Genomic DNA, 27075 nt, shown 5'->3' on the forward strand with positions numbered 1-27075 from the left:
AGTGATGCTGATATAAAGTGTAATCTGATTACTATAATGGTAAATAATGTAATTTCAATCTTTGATATCTAAAATTGGACTACTAGTCTACTCAGCAGCCCGTGGTTATAACACATTTACTTTGTATTAGTCTATAATTTCTTATATGGACAGATCTGCTTTTAGGAGCCGTGCAAATGTAATTAGATGTTTTAAAGCAACGACAGCTATGTGGAAAAACTGACGGTCAAATCGGGAGGGAAGAAGACGGTGATGGCAACATCACGGTGGTCTGAAGTAGGTTTACCTTCCTAAGTATCGAGGGAAATAATGCTGGACTCAGATGAAAACTCAGGTGTCCCAGCTTTCCTCCAGTCCCTAAACGCACCATGTAGGATGAATCTGTGAGGCTTCTTGGAGGAAAAGAGTCTCATTTGAGACTATTTAACCATTTGTGTGTAGGAGGCTTTTTGAATTCATAACTATCGTTTTGACCGTAACTTCGATCAAGTTACACACAAACAAATGTTTTGAGTGGATTTTCTCTCCGTGATAAAAACACAGTAAACTATAAAAGTGTAACTTGACTTGGGACCAGAGTTCCCTGTAAACGGATCAGAAGAGCTGAGTCGTCCTGCAGGACCATGAACGTCTCACACAGGTCGGTCCAGAGGATGAGAGGATGAAAACGCAGGGCGGTCCAGAGAGGATGAGAGGATGAAAACGCAGGGCGGTCCAGAGAGGATGAGAGGATGAAAACGCAGCTCGGTCCAGAGGATGAGAGGATGAAAATGCAGGTTGGTCCAGAGAGGATGAAAACGCAGCTCGGTCCAGAGGATGAGAGGATGAAAACGCAGGGCGGTCCAGAGAGGATGAAAACGCAGGGCGGTCCAGAGAGGATGAGAGGATGAAAACGCAGCTCGGTCCAGAGGATGAGAGGATGAAAACGCAGGTCGGTCCAGAGAGGATGAGAGGATGAAAACGCAGGGCGAGAGACGGAGAGAGAGATAGAGAGGGAGTCAGGGAGGAGGTGAAGCAGAGGAGAGCTGTGGCTGCCGAGCAAAGGTCAATCAGAGGTCAACTGGAGGTTAGAACGTCGTTGGAGATGAAACCAGCACCTTTCCAGCTGCTGTGGCGCCTTCTGGTGGGCGAGCGGCGCCCTCTGGTGGGCGAGCGGCGCCTCACACCGGGTCCTCGCCTCCTCAGGACGACCCGGTGCAGACGGGGTTCACCTGTGACCCGGTACCGGTGATGAACCTCTTTAACCCCCCCCTGGGTCGACATTTATCCTCCCTCAGACATGAAGGTGTAAAGACTTTAACCCCTTAAATAACCAGATCTAACCGAGACCAGGAAGTAGCATCGACCAGGAAGTAGCATCGACCAGGAAGTAGCATCGACCAGGAAGTAGCATCGACCAGGAAGTAGCATCGACCAGGAAGTAGCATCGACCAGGAAGTAGCATCGACCAGGAAGTAGCGTCTCCAGCAGCTGCAGCTCCGTCCAGGTCCTGGAGGCCCGGCAGGGTCTCACTCCTGTAGTCCGTCTGGTCCACATGCTGGCTAACCTCACTCCTGTAGTCTGGGCCACATGCTGGCTAACCTCACTCCTGTAGTCTGGTCCATTGCTGGCTAACCTCACTCCTGTAGTCTGGTCCACATGCTAGCTAACCTCACTCCTGTAGTCTGGTCCATTGCTGGCTAACCTCACTCCTGTAGTCTGGTCCACATGCTGGTTAACCTCACTCCTGTACCTCAGTCTGAAAACCGTCCAGAAAAGAAAAGAAAAGCCACTAAAATCACCAAAAAACTAAAGTTTGTCATTAAGCAAATCTGGCAACAAAGAAGTTGCCAGGTTTGACATTTTTTAAAGTTGCCCAATACTTTTTTATTCTTTTACTCTGGGCATCTCTCTCCTCTCCCTCTTTTTCTGCCTGAAAACCATCCAGAAAAGGAAATAACAGCCACTAAAATCACAAAGTACTAAAGTTTGGCAACAAACGAGTTGCCAGGTTTGACGTTTTTTTGAATTGCCCAATACTTTTTTATTCTGGCCCTTGTCCCCCCTTCCTCCCGCTATTTCTCTTTTCCTGCCTGAAAACCATCCAGATAAGAAAAGAAAAGCCACCAGAATCACAAAAATTTAAGTTTCTCATTAAGCAAATCTGGCAACAAACGAGTTGCCAGGTTTGACACTTTTAGAGTTGTAATCTGGGCATCTCTCTCCCTCTTTTTCTGTCTGAAAACTGTCCAGAAAAGGAAATAACAGCCACTAAAATGACAAAGTACTAAAGTTTGGCAACAAACGGGTTGCCAGGTTTGACGTTTGTGTGTGTGATTTCATCTCCAAACCAACGTTTCTCGGGTCATTCAGGCGTTTTCCCGGCCGCCATCTTTCCGAGCAGCTTCACCTCCGGCTACAGGCGGGCCCTGAATCCCGAACCCCGAATCCCGCCCCCCACCGGCCCAGAACCCGGGCCCCAAAACCCCGAACCGGGTGCCACAGCTGCCCTCTGCTTCAGTGCAACAGTGCAGGAAGGTTTTCATGTCACAAACAACTATTTTACATCATCTGTCCGCGCCCGCCAGCCGCCTGTGGTCGGTGTGAGGGGCCCTGGGGGGGCCGGGCAGCCCTGGGGGGGCCGGGGCGGCCCTGGGTGGCCCTGGGGGGCCGGGGCGGCTGGACGAGGCGCGACAGCAGTTCTACTGGACAAGGCGGGAGTTTAGTTTCTACGTTTCTTCTTCTTCTTCTGTCGGAGCCGGCGGCCGCAGCTCCAGTCCTCCGCCGGTTATTTTAGTTTTCTTTTCAGACAGACATGCGATGAACGGCATGACAACAATAGCGAGGGTTGGGGGGGTTAAGGGGGGGGGGCGTTGTTTGTAACACCCTATAATGTAATCATTTCCTGAAAATGTAATAACGCCTGAAAATGTAATAAAATTTGCACTTCACTCAATCGAAAATGTAATAAAATCAATTTTTACAGATAATGTAATACCTTATTACATTACTGGGAATTTATTACATTTTCAGGTGGGTCTTATTTTTTTTATTCCAAAACTGATAATGTAATACTTGACAAATAATGTAATATATATGTTCATTTTCAGTCCAGAGTTCTACATTTTTTAAGTTTTTAAGTGTTTTAAGTATCTAAGAATGTTATATACACTGGATTTGAAACACCAGAATGACTATTGGGTTAAATTGCAGACTTTGAGTAGCATGTAATAAATTCCCAATAACGTAATAAGGTATTACATTATCGGTAAAAATGTTATTACAAAATTCGTCAGGATATTTTATTACATTATTGGTGAAGTTATCACATTATTGGGTTTTATTACATTTTCGATTGAGTTAAGTGCAAATTTTATTACATTTTCAGGCGTTATTACATTTTCAGGAAATTACTACATTATAGGAGCTACATTGTTTCTTTTTTCTTCTTCTTCTTCACGGGTATCAGAGCGTTTCCCGCCGTCACACAAGTCTCAGGAACTTCACGGGTCTGAAAAACAGCTTTTTCTTGGTTTTCTGGATTCTTCTAGATGCAGATGCAGAGACGGGGGGGGGGGGGCTATGACACAAGGCTGTGTGTGTGTGTGTGTGTGTGTGTGTGTGTGTGTGTGTGTGTGTGTGTGTGTGTATGTGTGTGTGTGTGTGTGTGTGCTGTACACTGAGTCTGTGCTCCGCGGGCGCCGGAGAAGCCCTGCCTCCTCCCTCCTCCAGGCCCCGCCTCCTCCCTCCTCCAGGCCCCGCCTCCTCCCTCCTGCAGGCCCCGCCCCCTCAGTACTCGCTCAGGTTGTGCCACTTGGAGATCTGGCGGCGCGGGTTCTCGCAGACCTCCCGCCAGTGGGCGGCGCCGGAGGGCGCGGCGTTGTGCAGCCCCAGCAGCAGCCGGCCCAGCACCTCGTTCTTGGTGGTGCGGTCGAAGTCGACCACCAGGAACTCCACGCAGATCTCCGGCAGCAGCTCGGGCGGGATGTCGTAGATGAACGACTCGTTGAACACCGGGTTCAGCGTGCACTTCTTCACATGCGTCTTCTTCTTGGCGATGCGCTTGCGGCCGTAGAAGACGTTCACCTTCACGTACGGATCTGTGGGGGGCGGAAGGAGACTCGGAGTCAGGTTACCATGGCAACAATCTTAACGTCGGGGTGAAGCTGAAGCCCCAAAAAATAGTTTTAAGTCATCAAAAGTATGTGAATACTTTAAATTTAGTCCCAAACGCCTTTTGGAGTTGATACCAGACCAGCGATGTTGGAGCATCTGAAGCCCCGCCCCCTTGTCTATTGTGGGCGGGACAATAATAATGACAAATTAAATAATAATAATAAAGGTCAAGGACTCAAAACCGAGTCCGATGACACCACCCACGACTCTTTATGTCAAACCATTCAAAAGTTATGGCAGAAAGTAGGAACTATCAAATATGGACCAATCAGAAGAAGGCGCTGGGCTAATTTGCACCAATTATGCTCAAGGACTCAATACCGAGTCTTCTTCCGGCTCTCAGCGAAGGCGGACGCTTTTTCTGCTCCTCTCCCTTATCAGCCTTCCCTGCAACTGCTTTTGTCCTGTCTTGTCTTCAGAGCCTCTCATTTTCACTCCTCCGAAATTCTACAATCATGGAATTGATTAACTGGTCTCTCAGCACAATTGACCAAATTTTTGCGACGAGAAGTCAGGGGGTAAGGGAGCCCTCCTGTCCTGATGGGACATTTTTTGCTGGATACACAATGGATTCCTACAAAAACTGGAAACCGTTGGGCCTCAAGATTATGTCTGTCGAGGACGTGGAAGACGCCTTCATAATTGGATTTATGATAGCAGGATTTCTTCTAATTGGAGTGGGGATTTTCCTGGCCTATCGACAATCGCGGAAGTCGGCGACAGCCGTTCTGGCCCTTTCTGAGCTGCCCGACGTTGCTGAAGGAATGAGCACGGGGATCAGCACTCAAACTTTAACGCTGGGAGAGCAAAGCCCCAAGCTAGATGTGATTCTTGAACAGAATCGCAGGCTAGCAGCGGTCTTTGAGCTCATTGGCAAGATGGAGAAGATCTTGGAGAGGCTGGAACCTCGGCTCGGCGGGAATTGATCACAAATTCGTCTGTTTTGAGTCGCATTGAGGAATCAGAGACTTAACGGCAGACGGAAAATTACTGGAGTCTGCCGGTTTCCTTCTTTCATAAAATTGTTAATTCTACAATCTGACCTTGCAGGGAAGCTTGGCTCGCTGCTGGTGTCACAATCCTCCTGGTGGAATGTAAACAAGCGGCTCTGCCCCCCCCGACTTGCCCTCCCCTTTCAAAACATCTGTGGACTGTTTACAGAACTGTACCGAGCCGTCTGATAACATCAAGGACAATGGCTGAGAGCAGCTCTGGGGCGAAGTTTCACAGACTCAACGCACACAAACACACACCTACTGATAACCACACCCCCCTCTTGGCTCCCCTCTTATCAGCCCCCCTGACACGGACGCCGAGTTCGAGCGCCACGGAGGCCGCGGCCTTCACTTGGATGAACTGTGCCGGGATCCCCCCCCTCCCCGACTTGCCCACCCCCAAATAACCACAAGCTATGATGTTGTTTTGTTGTGTGTATTTTGCTTATCTGTGCTGAGGTGTTTTTTTGCACCTTGGCACTAGGTATTAATACACAGTGTGAAGATGCCTTTTTTTTCCCTCCTCCCTCCCCCACTGTCACCCTTCCTCTAAAAATGGCGTCCGTATTAATGGTGCCATTAGTGTGAACCGGAGTCCAGTTCTCTCATCTGATTTATGTCTGACTTGGCAATAAAGCTTTTTCTGATTCTGATTCTGATGACACCACCCACGAGTCTTTATGTCAAACCATTCAAAAGTTATGGCAGAAGGTAGGAACTATCAAATATGGACCAATAAGATGAAGGGTGGGTGCGCTTTTTGGCGTCTATCGTCGCCACGGTAACCCTTTTGAAAGAGAAAAGTAATGCGCGTCGTCGCAGGATGGAGACGCACATTTTGATATATAACACACCTGGGTGCACGTTACGGTTCGGGCCGCATTAACGGCCGAAGAAATGGCATAAATTGCGCCAAAATTACATGATTCATTCAAAATGGCCTACTTCCTGTTGGGTTTCGGCCATGGCGCCAAGAGACTTTTCTTTAAGGTGCGCCATGATACAGGTGTGTACCGATTTTCATGCATGTACGTCAAACCGTATTGTGGGGCTTGAGGCACAAAGTTTTTCTAGGGGGCGCTGTTGAGCCGTTAGGCCACGCCCATTAATGCAAACCATGAAATATCAATTTTTTGCCAGGCCTGGCTTGGTGAAAAATTTGGTGACTTTTGGGGCACGTCTAGGGGGAAAAAAGGCCCTCATTTCGTCGGAAGAAAAATAAAAACGAGGAAAACGAAAATAAAAACATTTCCTACAGATACAATAGGGCCTTTGCACTGTTAGTGCTTGGGCCCTAGATATAATAAACACAATAAATACAAAAACAAAGGTCACATGATCAGATTATGGTCTGCATCAGCTCCTACATTTGATGTTTTCTGGTCATAACTCAGTTTATCGGCATGAAAAACGTTTGTTTTACCGGTTAGCAGAAACTAAAGTGCCACCGGATAATGGTTCCTACCTGAAACAAGTGCTAAAGAAAGGTTCCTTTAGTGATTAAACTTTTTTATGTAATAAAAATTTGGATTTAGTGTGAAACAGTGCTCTTTTATCCAAATATCTTATTTATAACATTTTTTTTACAGGAGAGAGTTTTGTTGGACTTTTAAACTGTTAAAATAGCCTTTTTATTTAGATAATTTGATTCTTTGAACAGAAAAATAGATAAAATAATCGTCCAATTAATCATTTTTAATTATTATTTTCAAAATTATTAATTCCATGTCACTGCGGGTCGGTCCTGCTCTTAAGTCTCAGGTCAACATAACTCCCAGTCAGACGCAAACGGGCCACGAAACACTCAGAGAGGAGAAGTCTGGGCCCTGACGGAGGTTTGTGGTGCGATGCCGCCCCCGTGTGGTAAGATTTAGGTTTCCTGTGTAACTTCTTAATAATAATAATGAATTTAATATATAATGCACTTTACATTTAATGAATCTCAAAGTGCTACAATATTCAAGGCAAGAAAATAAAAAAAAGGCAGCAGTATCATCACTAAAACGTAAAAAAGTAATTCATAAATCATAGCTGGCATATGCTTTACTGAAAAGGTGACATTGAGTACTGAAAAAACTTCTTCCCCCACAGCGAGAGTCAGAGGAGGATTACGGAGCAGAACCTGGTGGAAAGCACCAGGCGGGTCGGTTCTGGGGGGTCTAGGGGGTCTGGTTCTAGTCTGGTTCTGGTTCTGGGGGGTCTAGAGTTCTGCTTCTGGTTCTGGTTCTGGTACTCACTGGCGGACAGGCCCGTGATGTCCATCTTGGGCAGGTGCCGGGCCTTCAGGACGACGACGCTGAGACGGTGAGACACCGGCTGGTAGGACAGAGACGTCAGCAGCTCGCCACGGTTTTCTCCCTGGAAGAGGAGGGAGGAGGTGAGAGGAGAGACTCACTTATAAATACATATATATATATACACACACATATACACATATACACACACACATACACACACACATATGTACATATACACACACACCTATACACACACACACACGCAGCAAGGCGTGACGTGATGGGCAGAGCCGCCCAACGTCAACATAACAGAGACGATGAGGCGTTAGTTTAGTCTCAGACACGATGGAACCAGGACGAGGACGGACAGAAGTGTCGACAGACAAACGGTTAGGGTACCGTAACCGTAACGCAACCGTTATGTTACCGTTATGTTTTACGGTTACATTACCGTAACTAACGGTTATCGGTTACGTTAATGTTCACAATGACATCTGGACCTCGGACGCGTTCAAATGTCTGTTTATGTTTGATAAACATAATTTTTTTGGAACTGCTGCCGCCTGGGTCCTACTGTTCTGTTCTGTTTTTCTCTTCCGGCTCTCGACGAAGGCGGACGCTTTTCTGCTCCTCTCCCTTATCTATCTGCCCTGCCTGTCCTGTCGCGTCTTCAGAGTCTCTTCTTTTCACTCCTCCGAAACTCTACAATCATGGAATTGATTAACTGGTCTCTCAGCACAATTGACCAAATTTTTGCGACGACAAGTCAGGGGGTTAGGGAGCCCTCTTGCATCGATGGGACATTTTTTGCTGGATACACAATGGATTCCTGGAAACATTGGAAACCGTTGTGTTTGGCGATCCTGTCTGTCGAGGACGTTGAAGATGACTTCATAATTGGATTTATGATAGCAGGATTTCTCCTAATCGGAGGGGGGGGATTCCTGGTCTATCGACAAACGCGTAAGTCGTCAACAGCTGTTCTGGCCCTTTCTGAGCTGCCGGACGTGGCTGAGGGGATAAGCTCTGCGACCAACACTCAGACTTTAACGTTGGGAGATCAAAACCGCAAGCTGGATGCGATTCTTGAACAGAATCGCAGGCTGTCGGCGGTCTTTGAGCTCATTGGCAAGATGGAGAAGACCTTGGAGAAGTTGGAAGCTCGGCTTGGTGGGAATTGATCACAAATTTGTCTGTTTGGAGTCGCCATTGATGAACCAGAGACTAAAGGCAGACGGAAAATTACTGAGTCTGTCTGTTCCTTGCAATATAATTGTTGATTCTATAATCTGGCCTTGACAGAGTGGTTTGGCCGATCGCTCGAGTCACAATCTCCCTGGTGGAATGTAAACAAGGTGGCTCTGCCCCCACTAACCCTCCCCTCTCCAGAACATCTGTGGACCTGGATCAGAACTGTACCGAGCCGTCTGATAACATCAAGGACATTGGATGAGGAGCAGCTCTGAGCGAAGTTCACGGACTTACCACTCACACACACACACCTGCTGATAACCACACCTCCCTCATTCTCAACGCCTTCCTGGCTAGTCTTGTGATGATGATGTTAAAGGAGCATGAGGCAGGATTGAGGCAGGATTTATGAAAAAAAATCTGTATACATTTTAAGTTTTCTAGTAATAAGGTCAGATGAAGCGTTCCAAACCAAAACGAATGAGCCCTCTAGTGTATCTCTCCTTTGCCTTGAACAGGCTGTGTGCTGCAAAATGTGCTGCAATTCGGGCCCAAATTTCCCACGCTGGGCTGCGGATGTGACGTCACATGACGCTGCATGCGCGTTCTCCCCGTTCTCCCGTGCCGGCTTCACTGTTGGCTGCAGTACCCCCGACGGCCGTCGTGGTGAAGGGTGGCGCTAGAGAGTCTCATTTCTTAAAAGGAGCCTCATGCTCCTTTAGATTTGTCATGTGCTTTCTGTGCTGAGGTGTTTTTTTGCACTTTCTCACTGTGTACTTAAACACAGTGTGAAGATGCCTTTTTTCCCTCCTCTCTCCCTCCCCCATCCCCAATGTCACCCTCTCTCTGCTTTGTTCCGGTTTCGGGTCGCTGCTCGTTGTGGTCGAGCAGCCGGTGGATTTTCTGTACTTGTATTGCTGCTTAATTGTCCTTGAATTGCCCCTCTGGGATGAATAAAGTTTCTCTGAATCTCTGAATCTGAATCTGAAGAGTATGTACTTGTACTACAGAATATGTAATTGTACTACACAGTAAGAGGAGCAGTATTATTTATGATGATTTATGATGAACCAGCGGCCCGGTACCACGGCGCTCCAGCAAGGGAGACGTCAGCGGGACAAAGGAGACGTTCATCCAGACGTCTCGGGATTCCAACGTTGATCTGATTAACGTGACGCGGAGACGGACAGACGGACGTCTGATTGAAGCGGCTGGTTACCGCGGTAACGCAGCGGAGCGACAACAGACAGAAGCTGCAGAGGGTCGGGAGGACGGTACCACTGGAGCTGCCTCATTCCTTCCTGATCCAATAATCAGCTGAAGCTCTGTAGACGATCCGGTAACTCCTCACAGTAAAGCTTTCGTCAACAAATAAGTATGACTAAATATCGTCGTCAACGAACCTTTACCACCTGAGGAAAACGAGTTAAGACGCAATGAAAATGCTAGTCATGTGACGATAATTAAATATATAATTCATAAGTCAATCATGGAAGAGGAAAACTCAAGGACCGTTACTTCGCCCGGATCGATGTCACCGGGGTCCCTGGAGCCAGGCCTGGGGTTGGGGCTCGAAGACGAGTGCCTGGTGGCCGGGTCTTTGCCCGTGGGACCCGGCCGGGCGCAATCCGAAACGGCAACGTAGGCCCGCCGCCCGCAGGAAGGACCGTGATAGGCTGGTGCCATGTGGGCTGGGTAGCAGTCGTGGCCTCGACGACCCAATCCCTGGACCAAAACCCTCTCAGTGGGGACATGGAATGTCACCTCGTTGGGGGGGAAGGAGCCGGAGCTTTCACGTGAGGTTGAGAGATATCGGCTAGAGATAGTCGGGCTCACCTCCACACTTGGGCTCAGTCTACGCTCCCACCCTCACCTATGGTCATGAACTTTGGGTAGTGACCGAAAGGACAAGATCGCGGATACAAGCGGCCGAGATGAGTTTCCTCCGCAGGGTGGCTGGACGCTCCCTTAGAGATGAGTTTCCTCCGCAGGGTGGCTGGACGCTCCCTTAGAGAGAGGATGAGGAGTTCGGTCACCCGGGAGGAGCTCGGAGTCGAGCCGCTGCTCCTTCAGAGGAGTCAGCTGAGGTGGCTTGGACATCTGTACCAGATCCTCCTGGATCCTCCCTAGGGAGGAGTTCCAGGCATGTCCCTCCTCCCTAGGGAGGTGTTCCAGGCATGTCCCTCCTCTCTAGGGAGGTGTTCCAGGCATGTCCCTCCTCCCTAGGGAGGTGTTCCAGGCATGTCCTCCCGGGAGGAGACCCCGGGGAAGACCCAGGACACGCTGGAGAGACTATGTCTCTCGGCTGGCCTGGGAACGCCTTGGACTCCCTTGGAAGAGCTGGAGGAAGAGATGGAGGAAGAGCTGGAGGAAGAGATGGAGGAAGAGATGGAGGAAGAGCTGGAGGAAGAGCTGGAGGAAGAAGAGCTGGAGGAAGAGCTGGAAGAAGAGATGGAGGAAGAGATGGAGGAAGAGCTGGAGGAAGAGATGGAGGAAGAGCTGGAGGAAGAGCTGGAGGAAGAGATGGAGGAAGAGCTGGAGGAAGAGCTGGAGGAAGAGATGGAGGAAGAGCTGAAGGAAGAGCCGGAGGAAGAGCTGGAGGAAGAGATGGAGGAAGAGCTGAAGGAAGAGATGGAGGAAGAGCTGAAGGAAGAGCTGGAGGAAGAGCTGGAGGAAGAGCTGGAGGAAGAGCTGGCTGGATGAAGAGATGGAGGAAGAGCTGAAGGAAGAGCCGGAGGAAGAGCTGAAGGAAGAGCCGGAGGAAGAGCTGGAGGAAGTGTCTGGGGTGAAGGAAGTCTGGGCATCCCTGCTGAGGCTGCTGCCCCCGCGACCCGGGAACGGATAAGCGGCGGACGATGGATGGATGGATTAAATAGATTGTGTATTCCTCTTTCATATTTACATTATTGGTAACCGTTTTATAAATGCAATACATCATTTGGGGTCGGGCCAGAGACACCGCTCAGCTGTGATATAATGAGCGTATACCACGGCCGGTCGTGATGACTTGCATATTTTCCCTGCCATTTTGAGAGTGGATTTTTTCAACAGGAGCTCGGGCCCGTATAGTTCAACAGTTTGAGGAGACGACTTATGTAAACCTTTCCCTGTACAGCGACGTGGGTTCGATTCCAGTCGCGTCATTTTTTGCCTCCACTTCCTACGTGTCTGTCTTTCACTGCAGCTATCAAATAAAGTCGCAAGAGCCGCATGACACCGGCCAAAGAGCCGCAGGTTGGCCACCCCTGCAGTACAGGTTCTAGTACCGGTACTTGTACTGGTTTTGGTACCGTTACTGGTTCAGGTTCCTGGTACCAGACTCACCTGCATGTTCCTCTTGGTGATGGGCTGGCTGAGGTGCACGCGGCCCGTGGACGGGTCCACGCCCTTGAGCGGCACCAGCGCCTCCCCCAGCACGTCGTCGCGGGCGAAGCGGTCGAAGCTGAGCACCAGGAAGTGCAGCGTGAGCTCGGGCAGTGCGCTGTAGGCCACGCCGTAGAAGGTGAAGGTCTCGTCGAAGCGCGGCGCCAGCGTTCGCCGCAGCACCCGGGTCTTGACCCGGTGCTTCTTCTCCGGCAGGATGGTCATCTTCACGTACGGGTCGGAGCTGCCCGCCTGCTCGTCCATGGCCGGCAGCCCCGCCGCGCCCACGATCGTCACCACCAGCGCCTGGGAGTGGATTGGAATGAAGTTTATTCAGTCATGACAACACAAAAACAACACCAAAAAAACATTGTGCACAGCATTGACATTCACACAAAACCAATAATCATGTGTTGAACAATGACTGAATAAGGGAAAGACAGAAGCACTGTTTATAAAAGCCTATCCTATAATAATTTTGGCGCAATTTATGTCATTTCTTCGGCCGTTAATACGGCCTGAACCGTAACGTGCACCCAGGTGTGTTATACATCAAAATGTGCGTCTCCATCCTGCGACAACACGCATTACTTTTCTCTTTCAAAAGCATTACCGTGGCGACGCTAGATGGCAAAAAGCGCGCCCACCCTTCATCTGATTGGTTCAGACAGAAAAAACTTTGTGCCTCAAGCCCCATAATACGGTTTGATGTACATGAACGAAAATCGGTACACACCTGTATCATGTCGCAACTTAAAGAAAAGTCTCTTGGCGCCATGGCCGAAACCAAACAGGAAGTCGGCCATTTTGAATTAATTGTGTTATTTCGCCGCAATTTATGCCATTTCTTTGCCCGAACCGTAACGTACACCCAAGTGTGTTATACATCAAAATGTGTGTCTCCATCCTGCGACAATGCGCATGACTTTTCTCAGTCAAAAGCGTTACCGTGGCGACGCTAGACGCCAAAAAGCGAGCCCCCCCTTCATCTGATTGGTCCATATTTGATAGTTCCTACTTTCTGCCATAACTTTTGAATGGTTTGATATAGAGAGTCGTGGGTGGTTTCATCCGCTAAATGTCCAGGCCTGAAGAATCTAACGAAATAAAAACTCTAATCTGAACGTGAACAAGGGTGCGAGGGCCCGTTCATCGCTGCTTGCAGCTTTAATTTATTTTTTTTATTGCACTATTCTGCACTTTTTGTTTTAGTTTACAATTTCATGTTTTTACATGTTGTGGCTCCAGAGCTGATAAACTTTGTTGAAATAAATGTCCATGTTGATGTTGATTAAATGTCCAAAATGAAAAATAATGGACAGAGGTTTATTTATTTATGGATTTATATCTATACTGACTGATCCCTGTGCCTGTCCTTGGTTTTAGATAGGACATTTTATTTACTTCTTGTATGAACAGCGGCAAAGTTGAATAAAATATATTTTTTATTGAAGTACCATCTTTCTTGTGTTTATTATCATTTGCCACATAATTAAAGCAACCTCCAAATTTAATGTTAATTTTTAATATGATGTAAATAATATGAAAAACATATACAAATAAGTTGTAACTTTAGCTTGTATAGTTATAATAAAACATTGTTTTGACTCAGTTTTTCCCATGAATTGTCACTATAATCTGATGAACGTGCAACTCGGATTTTAAGATCCATAAAGCTTTTTACAGTTTTCAGCAAACTTTATATATTGCAATATCGCAAAATTTGGATATCGCAATATCGTATCGTGACTCAGGTATCGTGATGTGTATTGTATCGTGATGTCCTTGGCAATACCCACCCCTAATAAATATATATACATACACCTATATATCTGTACCTTCTTGGGGAAGTTGTAGTCGACGGTGAGGCTGACGGAGCCCAGACTCGGCTCGGCCTCCGGGTCGGACGGCGCCGGCGTGAACGGCGACGCCGTCTTGCTGCTGGTCTGGCTGCTGCTAGCCGAGCTGCTGTCGGCGCCGCCGTAGTCGGCGCGGACGGGCAGGGCCCGGTCCGGCAGCGCCCGGTCCAGCCGGGCCTGGTCCCGGTCCCGGGTCCGGTCCGGGACCAGGTGGCTCATCTGCAGCTGGCCCGGCACGTCCAGGATGTTGTTCTCTGCGTCCACCAGCACCATGCCGGCACTACGGCCCGCGGCGCCGGCGCTAGCGCCCTCGCGCTCGGAGCGCGCGGCGCGCCGCAGGCCCCGCACGATCCTCTTGCTGCCGCTGAGGGATTCTGGGTAAATGCTGATGCCCTTCAGCATGTGGATGAACTTGTAGGGCGGGTCCTCGGCGTCGCAGTAGCGGTCGCCGTGCAGCTTGTAGCGGCCCGTCACGCGCAGGTAGCGGCGCTGGCAGAAGGTCCAGAGCAGGACCAGAACCACCACCACCACCACCAGAACCCCGGCCCCCAGGAAGCCGGCCAGCACCGGGGACATGGACGAGGACATGGACGAGGCTGGAGACGAAGACAGAGGAAACAGAGAGGAAACAGAGAGGAAACACGTTAGAGGAACGGACACCATCTTAAAGGGGACCTATTCTGAAAAACAGGTTTTCTCTTGCTTTAACATATATAAAGTGGTCTCCCCTCAGCCTGACAACTCAGAGAAGGAGGAAACAACCAGCTCCCGTCATACACACACACACACATACACACACACATAACCACACACATACAATCACACACGCACACACACACAAATAGCCACACATACATATACACACACGCACACACACACACACATAGACATACACACTGGCTTGTTCTCCTGCATGCTTGCTCTGTAGTTTTTGGGGTTAGTTAGCGGTAGCTTAGCTCAGATTGTGATCGGATCTCGAGATTTGGGTCGATCGCTGCTCGTGTTTTGTGTTTCGTTTGTGGTTTTTGTTGCAGATTTCCAGTGATTGACGTGTGCCTCCGTTTGCTCTTGCTTCCTGGGTTAGCAGCGGATGTCACCCCTCCCTCCTCCCCCACTCACTGGGTTTGTATGTGTATATTTATGTATGTGTATGCGTATGTATGCGTATATATATGTATATATATTAAATATAGTAACAATGCACATATATATGCCTTAGGTTTTTACCAGCATGGTATTAACCATTAATATGTGGACAGACAAGGTAAAAAAAAAAAAAAAGATTCTGCTCCTGTCGTTACGGAACCAAAATGCAAACCAGGAGGAATCCTAGAGATAACTTCTCATTCCAACTAACTGGATCAGCCGTTCCTCATCATGACTGTTTCCTACAGCGCTTTCAACCGGCTTTCAACGCAAGAGACAGGAAGAAAATAGAAGCAGGACGTCCGACAAAAGTTCAGCTCAAAACGCTGCGTCGCTGCGGCCAGTTAGGACAGTCCAGTAGGAAATAAAGCAATGGAATTGATTTTGTCGCTGACGCTCGCTCGCATCGCATGCAGTTAGGACACGGTGTAATAACTTTTTTCGTAGCGGTGTATTGCCTCATTCAGGCAGCCAATCAGCACATGCCTCATTATCATAGCTCCGCCCACTCAGAATCCTGCATAGATAATGAGGTTAGAGAATGGGAAGATAAAGACATGGTTTAGAGGCTGAATTTCTAATTTATTTAGTAAAAACAATCAAAAGCTTGTTTTTAAGACATTCAAGGCCTGTTTAAAATAGGTATTAGATGCCATAATAGGTCCCCTTTGAGACAAATTAAGACATTTGAAGGTCTTATTTGAGCAAAAATGTAATTTAAGACTTTTGCAGGACCCGCCCTGGAGATGATAGTTCAGGTTTGTTTCAACAACCTCGTAACGGAAGTCTCTCCAGCTCCATCAGTGAAACTAAAAGCCCCTAATGGAGCGTCGGTCCTGAGAGCTTCCTGCTCTCTGGTCTGCAGCATCAGCACCAGAACCGGAACCAGCCCGTCTTAGAGGTAAAGTATTTACAACGATCTGACGGTAACGGCTCTGAGTACCAGACTAATAAGGGTAAAGTATTTATAACGATCTGACGGGAACGGCTCTGAGTACCAGACTAAAACAACCTCAGATAAAAACACAGAGAGAGAACCGTCCCTGTTTCAGCAGCTCGTGCTTCAATTCTTAAAACCAGCTAAATAATCTAAAATGTTTCTGAAACAAGGTTTTTTACTTTCTTAGAAATCAGTTTCTAGTCCGGTTTTATATCCCTTTGCTACGGTGGCCGAGACCCGCCATTGCTGAAAATAAAAGAAACGCTGCAAATATAAAGAAACGCTGCTGCAAATAAAATAAAAGCTGCAAATAAAAACAAAAGCCGCTGCAAATAAAAGAAACGCTGCAAATAAAAGAAACGCCGCTGCAAATTTAAAAAAAAAACGACGCAAATAAAAAAGCCACAAAGGAAGTGAATTACCGGGGACTATTTTTGCTGATGCACCGGTGTTTTTTACGTGAGAGGAGAAGAAGAAGACGAAGAGGACGTAAGTGAAAAGGAAGAAATAAGAAGAGCGAGGAATAAGAAGAACAACGAACGAGAAAATAAGTGAAAAGGTTAGTGTTCAACGTCACTACGTGTCATTTTTAATGTGCAACACCGGTGCATCGACAAAAATAGTCCCCGGTAATTCACTTCCGTTGTGCCTTTTTTATTTGCGTCATTTTTTTATTTTATTTGCAGCAGGGTTTCTTTATATTTGCACCATTTCTTTTATTTGCAGCAGCGTTTGTTTCTGTTTGCAGTGTTACTTTTATTGTCAGCAATGCCGGGTCTCGGCCACCGTACTTTGCTCCTCTTAGAGCGCTGCTGATGTCGTTACCTCTTGGCATCGTGTCGCCACACACCTACTGCTCCAGACCAAGCTTTAAAAAAATAATAAAGGATGCCTTAATTTTAAAATATTTCCAAGTCTGTATTTCCCGACTGCTGAGATCACATGATCAAATGATGCTTACTAACTTTTACACACAACATAAAGATTAAAAGTGATGGTTTTGGAGAAGGGATATACCTGACTGGGACCCAAACTTCAACTTATTTCTTGTACACATAAACTTCTGGCAACAGGTTGCAACTGCATTATCCTCCATAACAGTACAGAATACTCCAGTAAACCCTCAGACATTATTTTAAATCATTTATCCACACTAAATGCTTCACTATGTCAAAAAAACGAATTTAGCTTGTTGGCCTAACAGCAGCAAAACAGATAATAGCAGTAAGATGGAAACCACCACACGCTTAACATCTCCCATTGGTATCTGACTTCTCTTGATATTATCTATCTGGAAATATCTACAGCCCCAATCCATGATGCAAAACAACTAAATATTTTATTTTGGTTTATTGCAGCAGATCAAATTAAAGCCAAACTTGAAAGATGTATTTAAAATTAATATAGACGAGCTTGTTGCAGCTATTCTTGTCCAGTTTTTGATATTATTACTGTATTTTTTGCCTTTGTTTTATTTTGTCATTTTGTTTTTTATTGTTGTATTATCTTTTTTTCTGTTTTCCTTATTATTAATTATTCATTTTTGTCATTGAATGCTTAGGTCAGAGGGGTGGGTTTGGAAGGGGCTGAAAATATGTGTATAATGTTTGTTTGACATCATTGTGGATGCCACAGTTTATAATAAAAAAAAGAAATATAAATAAAAACATTTGATCACAAAAAAAAGTGATGGTTTTAACTTTAGTACACAAGCTTTTCACTGGAAGAACCAAACACATCTCATCCGAGACACAACGCTTGTTGATCTGCAGGTGGACTCATTACATTTAAAACAATAATAAAAGCCAGTTTGATGAAGAAATATCGTGATAATTGTAAAGTTAAGTGGGTTTTTTTTCTCTCTCTCTCTTTTTAGCACCATTGTCATATTTGTTTTCTTTGAATCAATAAAGAATACGACTATCTGTGTTTGTCGACAGCTATTTTGGGTTATTTCATAACTTTGTTGTAGTTTTTTTTAATTACGTTCATTGGAAAGTTTTTTTTTTTAAATTGCGCAATTTGTTTTTGTTTTTTCTATTATTACATGAATTGAAATGTGATTTCTTAGGAAAAAGGGACAGATAAAATAAGCTTAGTCTTCTTTCTGTTCCCTTTCATTCAAGGAAAGAAATTTGTTGTAATTTGTTGAACTTTTTTTTTTTTTTTTAATGAATGAAATAAAGAAATAAAGTAAAGTTCGAACCCAGATTCCTCCCTGCCGTCATTATCAGGGGGGGTTTAAAACCGGGGGCGGTCCAGATGTGTGAGGTTTATAATAATAATGATAATGAATTTAATTTATAATGCACTTTACAGTCAATGAATCTCAAAGTGCTACAACATTCAAGGCAAGACAATCAACACAAAGCAGTATCTTCTACTGTGTTGAAGTTTGGGGAAACGCCTGTAAAACATTTATTCAGTCAATTTTCATTTTGCAAAAAAAAGCCATAATAATAATGATCAGTAGAAAACAATATAGAGATCCAACAAACCCATTATTCCTTCAGTTAAAACTGTTGAAATTTCCTGAATTAGTAGACTGTAGTATTCTGCAAATTATGTTTAAAGCTCATAAAAAACTTTACCAATCAACATTCAGAAAAGATTTGAAAAAAGAGAAAGCAAGTATAACTTAAAAGGAACAGAGATTTAAAAAAAAAACAAGATTCAGGACTAAATGATGGAACGTTGTGTTTCTGTGAAAGGAATCAGTTTATGGAACAATCTGAATAAAGAAAACAAAGAATCCAAATCAAACATTACATTCAAAAGAACAATTAAAGCCTGTATGTTAAGTAAATATAATGAAATATGTTAGTTAAGTTTGATTGACGTCCCCATAGCCGGCGGTAATTTTATTTCATTTTAGTTTTTTATTTACTTAGTTGTTGTTTTTTAAATTTTTAATTTATGTTATTTGTGAATTTATTTTTGGGGAAAAAGGGGCAGATTAGATAAGATTCATTTGTGAACATTTGTGTTTGTATTTGTATTGAATTGTTTGTTTTCTTTTTTGAATGAAATAAAGAATAAAATGAAAATGAAATGAAAATCATCATTAAAACGTAAAAAAATCATAAAAAAATCAATGGCAAATCATAAATCCTAGCTGGCATATGCTTTACTGAAACGGTGGGTCTTAAGTCTTCTCTTGAAAGAGTCAACTGAAGTAAACTGGACTCTGCTTTAAGCTGTTTACGTAAACAGGATTAATAAACGGCACTCCGACTCCAGACACTTCCCTCAGCATCAGGACCGGCCTCGGCCAATCAGGGCGGGCCGTCCGGTGACATCACAGATCAGAGCAGAGAGCATGATCTCAGCGTGAAGATGCTCCCGATCCTCCCGGGTCTCGTTAGAGTTAAAGTGTGAGAGGGGGAGGAGAGGGGGAGGAGAGGGGGAGGAGCTCAGAACAGGGAGGAAAGGGAGGTGGAGGAGTTTGTGGAGGTCTTTGTTTGCAGTACAGAGGCCTATTGTTGGACACACACACTCACACACACACTCACACACACACACTTCCTCCAGATAAACTACACTTTACACTACACTGAAATACTTTAGTTTCTCCTGAAAAGGTGAAACACTTTAACCTGAAAGGTTAAGCGTCTTCATCTCTCATCAGCTCAAACGCTGCAGAATCAAACGCTACAGAAACAAACGCTGCAGAAACAAACGCTGCAGAAACAAACGCTGCAGAAACAAACGCTGCAGAAACAAACGCTGCAGAAACAAATGCTGCAGAAACAAACGCTGCAGAAACAAACGCTGCAGAAAAAGCTCCCGTTTCTGTCGCCTCCATTCAGCCTCCGCCGGGTGATGTCATGTTTTGGAAACAGCTGAAAGCAGCTGAGCTCGTTGCCTAGCAACCAGAACACACACACACACACACACACACACCCCGCTCACTCACACACACACACACACACACACACACACACACACACACACACACACACACACACACACTCACACACACACACACACCCCGACCGGCTCCAACAACAAGAACGTTTTCTTCTGCAGGATTTTACTCACAAATTCAAATATCATCCTTTTTTTATTATAAAGAAAATAAAATAAACAAATTATAAAAAATAAAAAATAATATAAATATTATTTAAATAATTTTTAAATATTCTAAAAAAAAAAAAAAAATCCTCTTTTAAAACTAATACTTTAATTAAAGCTCCTCAGAACCAGAACGAAGGGTATAACATGCAGGATATAGAATCTGTGGTTGGTTTTGTCTGCAAAAAGGTCACTAAATCTCTCTGATCCTGAGAAAAATAAGATATTTTGTACACATTTCATGTTTCCTTACATTGTATTATACTTTGATTTATCCATATTATATTATATTATCCATATTAATGTTATTGTTGCAGAAAGTTTTGTTAGATTAGCAACTTTGTCCAAAACTGATGTTTCAAATGCACTTCTCTTCTTCTTTAAATTGCAATTATTGACTATCCATGACATCAACATTCTTCAAATCTGTACATTAAAGTTTAAAGTGAATCATAAGAGGTGATTTACCTTATGGTTTTAGATACTATTTTGTTAATAACTAAGTTCATAGTTATTCAGAAACTTCATCTTCCATTGTTTAAAACATCCCGTGGTCAGTTTTCTATTAAATATCGTGCAGTTATCATGTGGAACAAAAGAAACTTAACAATGCTCTGCTCTCTAAATCATTTGATTTAGAATAATAGGACCCCCTATTTTTTCTTTTTTACTTTTCATTTACAGGAAATGTTCTGTTTGTGCATTTAATATGTAATTGTGATTTTTATATTTGTTCATATCTTAACTTTAGTATATTGTTTGGGTTTGGTTTTCTTGTTGTTCATTTGTTTTTTAAGATATTTTCCTCATGTGAATTTTTTTCTTCTGTTTTTTTTTTTCTTCATCCTTGTATTTGTGTGAAACAAAATAAAAAATAAAATAAAAAAGTGCTCCTTGGTCTTTAAATCGTCCTGATGGATATGTATGATCTAAATAAGGAGATATAGTTTATATTTACACATCTAAGCACCTTCTGATAACAATCCTCCCGTAATCCCGATGAGAGGTGACGTCATGGTTCAGGGATTAATGAGGCGCGGCTCCTAAAACAAATAAAGGCGTTTCAGTCTGTGTTTCAGTCTGAGCTCGTCTGGACCAAAGCTGCTTCACTTCCTGTTTCCTCTGAACCAGAGCTGCTGGTTCTGCTCTGAGTCTCCGGCAGATCCTTCTTTTAACCTGATGTTAGAAAGAAAACTGACTGAACCGAAATAAGACTCAGCTACTCGTCTGGAAAAAGTGTTGGTGAACTTCCATTTGTATAACGTGTGTTTTTAACACACATGTTAAAATAGCGCAATTTATGTTTAAAATCAACAATAAAACACTTCCTGACAGCATTCAGAAGCTCTTCCAGAGCAGAGTTAGCCAACATGAACTAAGAGGAACATAATATAAAGGACTGTCTCAGAAAATTAGAATATTGTGATAAGTTTTTTATTTTGTGTAATGCAATTAAAAAAACAAAAATGTCATACATTCTGGATTCATTACAAATCAACTGAAATATTGCAAGCCTTTTATTATTTTAATATTGCTGATTATGGCTTACAGTTTAAGATCAAGATTGCCAGAATATTCTAATTTTTTGAGATAGGATATTTGAGTTTTCTTAAGCTGTAAGCCATGATCAGCAATATTAAAATAATAAAAGGCTTGCAATATTTCAGTTGATTTGTAATGAATCCAGAATGTATGACATTTTTGTTTTTTTTAATTGCATTACACAAAGTAAAGGACTTTATCACAATATTCAAATTTTCTGAGACAGTCCTGTAAATGTTCAGGAAAACAAAGACAAGAACCAACGATAAACAACGATGATCTCAGTGACAGGAGTTAATCTGGGGAACAGCTTAGATATAGAAATTAAAATGTGCAGCAGGTTGTGTCAGGGTGGAGGATTGGGTATAAATGTGCAGCAGGTTGTGTCAGGGTGGAGGATTGGGCGTAAATGTGTAGCAGGTTGTGTCAGGGTGGAGGATTGGGCGTAAATGTGCAGCAGGTTGTGTCAGGGTGGAGGATTGGGCGTAAATGTGCAGCAGGTTGTGTCAGGGTGGAGGATTGGGCGTAAATGTGCAGCAGGTTGTGTCAGGGTGGAGGATTGGGCGTAAATGTGCAGCAGGTTGTGTCAGGGTGGAGGATTGGGCGTAAATGTGTAGCAGGTTGTGTCAGGGTGGAGGATTGGGCGTGGGCTCATCTCTCCACCTGCCTGGCTACTTAAAGAGCAGCTGCACACCGGTAAAGGTTTCTGCTCAGAGGGACGACACGGAGCGGCGGAGTGTACGGATACACGATACACGTTGCGCTTTATGTAAATAAAGATTGAGAATTTCTTCACAAAACCCTGTGTCCTCTTTCCCTGTCGGTTGACCCCCAGTAGCACGAGCTTGCTACAGTGGCGCCCAACTTGGGGACGACAGGATGACAGAGCATCTCTGAATGCACAACACCGGATCCTGCAGTGTGGGAGTGAGAGGGGCAGGGTAACGGCCCGGTCAGGGTAACGGCCCTGTCAGGGAGGCGAGAGGCGAGAGAACTGAAACCAGGACTAGTAGACCTGAAACCAGGACTAGTAGAGCTGAAACCAGGACTAGTAGAACTGAAACCAGGACTAGTAGTACTGAAACCAGGACTAGTGGACCTGAAACCAGGACTAGTAGAACTGAAACCAGGACTAGTAGAACTGAAACCAGGACTAGTAACTGAAACCAGGACTAGTAGACCTGAAACCAGGACTAGTAAACTGAAACCAGGACTAGTAACTGAAACCATGACTAGTAGAACTGAAACCAGGACTAGTAGAACTGAAACCAGGACTAGTAACTGAAACCAGGACTAGTAGAACTGAAACCAGGACTAGTAGAACTGAAACCAGGACTAGTAACTGAAACCAGGACTAGTAGAACTGAAACCAGGACTAGTAACTGAAACCAGGACTAGTAACTGAAACCAGGACTAGTAGAACTGAAACCAGGACTAGTAACTGAAACCAGGACTAGTAGAACTGAAACCAGGACTAGTAGAACTGAAACCAGGACTAGTAACTGAAACTAGGACTAGTAGATCTGAAACCAGGACTAGTAACTGAAACCAGGACTAGTAACTGAAACCAGGACTAGTAGACCTGAAACCAGGACTAGTAACTGAAACCAGGACTAGTAGACCTGAAACCAGGACTAGTAGACCTGAAACCAGGACTAGTAGAACTGAAACCAGGACTAGTAACTGAAACCAGGACTAGTAGACCTGAAACCAGGACTAGTAAAACTGAAACCAGGACTAGTAAAACTGAAACCAGGACTAGTAGACCTGAAACCAGGACTAGTGGACTTGAAATCAGGACTAGTGGACCTGAAACCAGGACTAGTAGATCTGAAACCAGGACTAGTAAAACTGAAACCAGGACTAGTAAACCTGAAACCAGGACTAGTGGACTTGAAATCAGGACTAGTGGACCTGAAACCAGGACTAGTGGACTTGAAATCAGGACTAGTAGAGCTGAAACCAGGACTAGTAGACCTGAAACCAGGACTAGTAGAACTGAAACCAGGACTAGTAGACCTGAAACCAGGACTAGTAACTGAAACCAGGACTAGTAGAACTGAAACCAGGACTAGTAACTGAAACCAGGACTAGTAACTGAAACCAGGACTAGTAGAACTGAAACCAGGACTAGTAGAACTGAAACCAGGACTAGTAGACCTGAAACCAGGACTAGTAACTGAAACCAGGACTAGTAGAACTGAAACCAGGACTAGTAGACCTGAAACCAGGACTAGTAGAACTGAAACCAGGACTAGTAACTGAAACCAGGACTAGTAGAACTGAAACCAGGACTAGTAGATCTGAAACCAGGACTGGTAACTGAAACCAGGACTAGTAGAACTGGAACCAGGACTAGTAGAACTGAAACCAGGACTAGTAACTGTAACCAGGACTAGTAGACCTGAAACCAGGAATAGTAGACCTGATACCAGGACTAGTGGACCTGAAACCAGGACTAGTAGAACTGAAACCAGGACTAGTAGAACTGAAACCAGGACTAGTAGAACTGAAACCAGGACTAGTAACTGAAACCAGGACTAGTAGAACTGAAACCAGGACTAGTAGAACTGAAACCAGGACTAGTAGAACTGAAACCAGGACTAGTAGAACTGAAACCAGGACTAGTAGAACTGAAACCAGGACTAGTAGAACTGAAACCAGGACTAGTAACTGAAACCAGGACTAGTAGAACTGAAACCAGGACTAGTAACTGAAACCAGGACTAGTAACTGAAACCAGGACTAGTAACTGAAACCAGGACTAGTAGAACTGAAACCAGGACTAGTCCAACCTGAAACCAGGATTAGTAACTGAAACCAGGACTAGTAGACCTGAAACCAGGACTAGTAACTGAAACCAGGACTAGTAACTGAAACCAGGACTAGTAGACCTGAAACCAGGACTAGTAGACCTGAAACCAGGACTAGTAGAACTGAAACCAGGACTAGTAGAACTGAAACCAGGACTAGTAACTGAAACCAGGACTAGTAACTGAAACCAGGACTAGTAGAACTGAAACCAGGACTAGTAGAGCTGAAACCAGGACTAGTAGACCTGAAACCAGGACTAGTAGAACTGAAACCAGGACTAGTAGACCTGAAACCAGGACTAGTAGACCTGAAACCAGGACTAGTAGAACTGAAACCAGGAATAGTAGACCTGATACCAGGACTAGTGGACCTGAAACCAGGACTAGTAGAACTGAAACCAGGACTAGTGGACCTGAAACCAGGACTAGACTGCAAAAACTCAAAATCTTAACAAGAATATGTCTTATTTCTAGGTAAAAGTCTTATTTTTAGTCAAAAAATCTCATTACACTTAAAACAAGAGTCATTACCAGAAAAATAACTTAATTTTTACCTGTTTCAAGTAAATTTTCACTTGAAATAAGTAGAAAAATCTGCCAGTTTTCTCTTTTCTCTCTTTTCATTATATATTTGCTATTTGTATTGCATTGCACCAATCACCACAACAAATTCCTTGTGTGTGTTTAACAAACTTGGCAATAAACCTTTTTCTGATTCTGATTCTGTGGGACAAGATTTATCTTCTCATTACAAGCAAAAAAAATCTTGTTCCACCGGCAGATTTTTCTACTTATTTTAAGTGAAAATCTACTTGAAACAGGTGAAAATTGTTGCTTTCTTCCAGTGATGAGTCTTGTTTTTAGTGTAATGAGATTTTTTTGACTAAAAATGAGACATTTTAACTAGAAATAAGAGAAATATTCTTGTTAAGATTTTGAGTTTTTGCAGTGTAGTGGACCTAAAACCAGGGCTAGTGGACTTGAAACCTTGACTAGTGGAGTGTTTTGGTTTTGGAGGTTCTGGTAAAGCGACTGCAGAGCTGCAGCAGCAGAATCAGCATCATCTCCATCATTTCCTCACACTTTCTTCTTCTTTTCCTGCAGATTTCAGTTTGATTTCAACACCCCGAAGCCGGTTAAACCCACAGCATCATTTCACATTAAAAAAACACCCAAAACACCAATAAAAAGGTCATTTTTCTGGGTTTTTTGTTTGTCCCTGCTGCTCCGGCCGCTGCTACAGACATGACGTCACCTCATTCCCGCAGACACGGTGCGTGGGAGACGCGTGAACGCGCGCGGGGGACGCGTGAACGCGCGCGGGAGACGCGTGAACGCCCAGTTTCACCGCGTCCGTGGGTTTAAACCGCTATCACAGTCACAACACACAGGAAAACTCAATAACTCACACATATTTAAAGTTTCTTTGGAAAAAAAAGGGCAGGAGCACTGATTACTTTGCACATTTGACAATTCTACAGCCATAAAATCTAAATAAATCCAGGCGGCCTGAATATAATGACAGTAGTAAAAGGGGGTTTTAAACACCAACGTTTTCACATTTATATCACCGCATTTCGAAGATTTTTTTAAAGGTATTAAGGGTCACGTGACGCGTTTTGTCCTTTGTGTCGTCATTAAAAACCATTAACAGGTGAGATTTAGCAGTTTTTTAATTTCCCCCTTTTTACAGGTCGTAAACATCCGCATTTTTAGGTTATATTAAAGGAAACAAGGAGAAAATAGATTAATATAAGATTTAAGATCATAATTATAAGAGAAGATTAGTAAAAAAGAGGATGTTTCGGCCTGTGATAATCAGGCTTGAGATTTTTCATCAGATTTCAGTTATTTCCCCCTTTTTCGGGTTGTAAAATCTGCAATTTGAGTTTATATTCAAGTAAACAAGGAGAAAAGAGCTTAATTTAAGATTTTAAATCCTAATAATAGGCAAAGATTAGTAAAAAAGAGGATGTTTAGGCCTGGGATCATCAGGCATCATATTTTTCATCAGATTTTTGTTATTTCCCACTTTTTCATGTTGTAAAATCTGTAATTTGAGTTTATATTCAAATAAACGAGGAGAAAATAGATTAATTTAAGATTTAAAACCATAACAATAAGAGAATATTGTAAAAAACAGGATGTTTAGGCCTGATCACCCCCTGTTTTCCAGGGGAGGATAAAGACCGGCCCGGGATGAGACCGGGCCCCCGGGAGCGGCTCTCTGGACCGGGTCGGTTTCCCGGGCCGGACCGGGCCAGAACTCACCATAACTGGGTCCCAGCTCGATCATGTCCGCCATTTTGAGGTTCTGGGCGGGTTTGCGGGTCCGGATCTGCAGGACGGGAGCGCGCACGGGTGTGGGTGCCGGTACCGACCCGGTCCTTCCTTCACGCCCGGCGGAGCGGGGTCACCTGGGAACCGAACTGGGCCGATGGTCCGGGAGGAAACACCTTCATGCGTCCGGGGCCGGGGCTGCGCGGGTCCGTGTGGCGCGGGGGCGCGCAGGGATGATGATGATGATAATGATGCTGCGCTCGCGAGGAGGAGGAGGATGCTGCGCGAGCGCGCGGGGATGCAGGGAGTCTGCGCAGAAGAGACGGACGAAGATCGTCCCGAGCAGGAGATGAATCACTAAACCTGCATCATGATGCGGTTCCGGAAGATTCTCTGGTGATGAAGATGGACAGAACAAAGATACAATAAATAATATATACGTATATTTTTACATTTTGAACAATATCCTCATAGCTTTTTA

General features: G+C 44.5%; 1 protein-coding gene across 5 annotated transcripts; it reads right to left on the reverse strand.

Annotated features, from left to right (window-relative positions):
• Nucleotides 1-1399: 1399 nt before the first annotated feature.
• Nucleotides 1400-26866, reverse strand: syt11b (synaptotagmin XIb). 5 transcript variants are annotated; one of them, XR_009782352.1, is made up of 6 exons: nucleotides 26586-26866; nucleotides 13780-14396; nucleotides 11903-12247; nucleotides 7388-7508; nucleotides 1720-4079; nucleotides 1400-1650 (listed from the first exon to the last, which is right to left on the reverse strand). XR_009782352.1 is itself a non-coding variant. In XM_061717743.1 (5 exons), exons 1-5 carry the CDS (start codon nucleotides 26617-26619, stop codon nucleotides 3769-3771), a joined length of 1428 nt encoding a protein of 475 aa, XP_061573727.1. In that variant the 5' UTR covers nucleotides 26620-26866; the 3' UTR covers nucleotides 1400-3768. The 5 variants fall into 5 exon arrangements, 1 of the variants encoding a protein (XP_061573727.1); XR_009782349.1 differs by having other exon boundaries at nucleotides 1685-4079; XR_009782351.1 differs by having other exon boundaries at nucleotides 1400-1546; nucleotides 1651-4079.
• Nucleotides 26867-27075: the final 209 nt, after the last annotated feature.

The sequence above is a fragment of the Cololabis saira genome, chromosome 3, assembly GCF_033807715.1.
Source record: "Cololabis saira isolate AMF1-May2022 chromosome 3, fColSai1.1, whole genome shotgun sequence".
Taxonomy (NCBI): domain Eukaryota; kingdom Metazoa; phylum Chordata; class Actinopteri; order Beloniformes; family Belonidae; genus Cololabis; species Cololabis saira.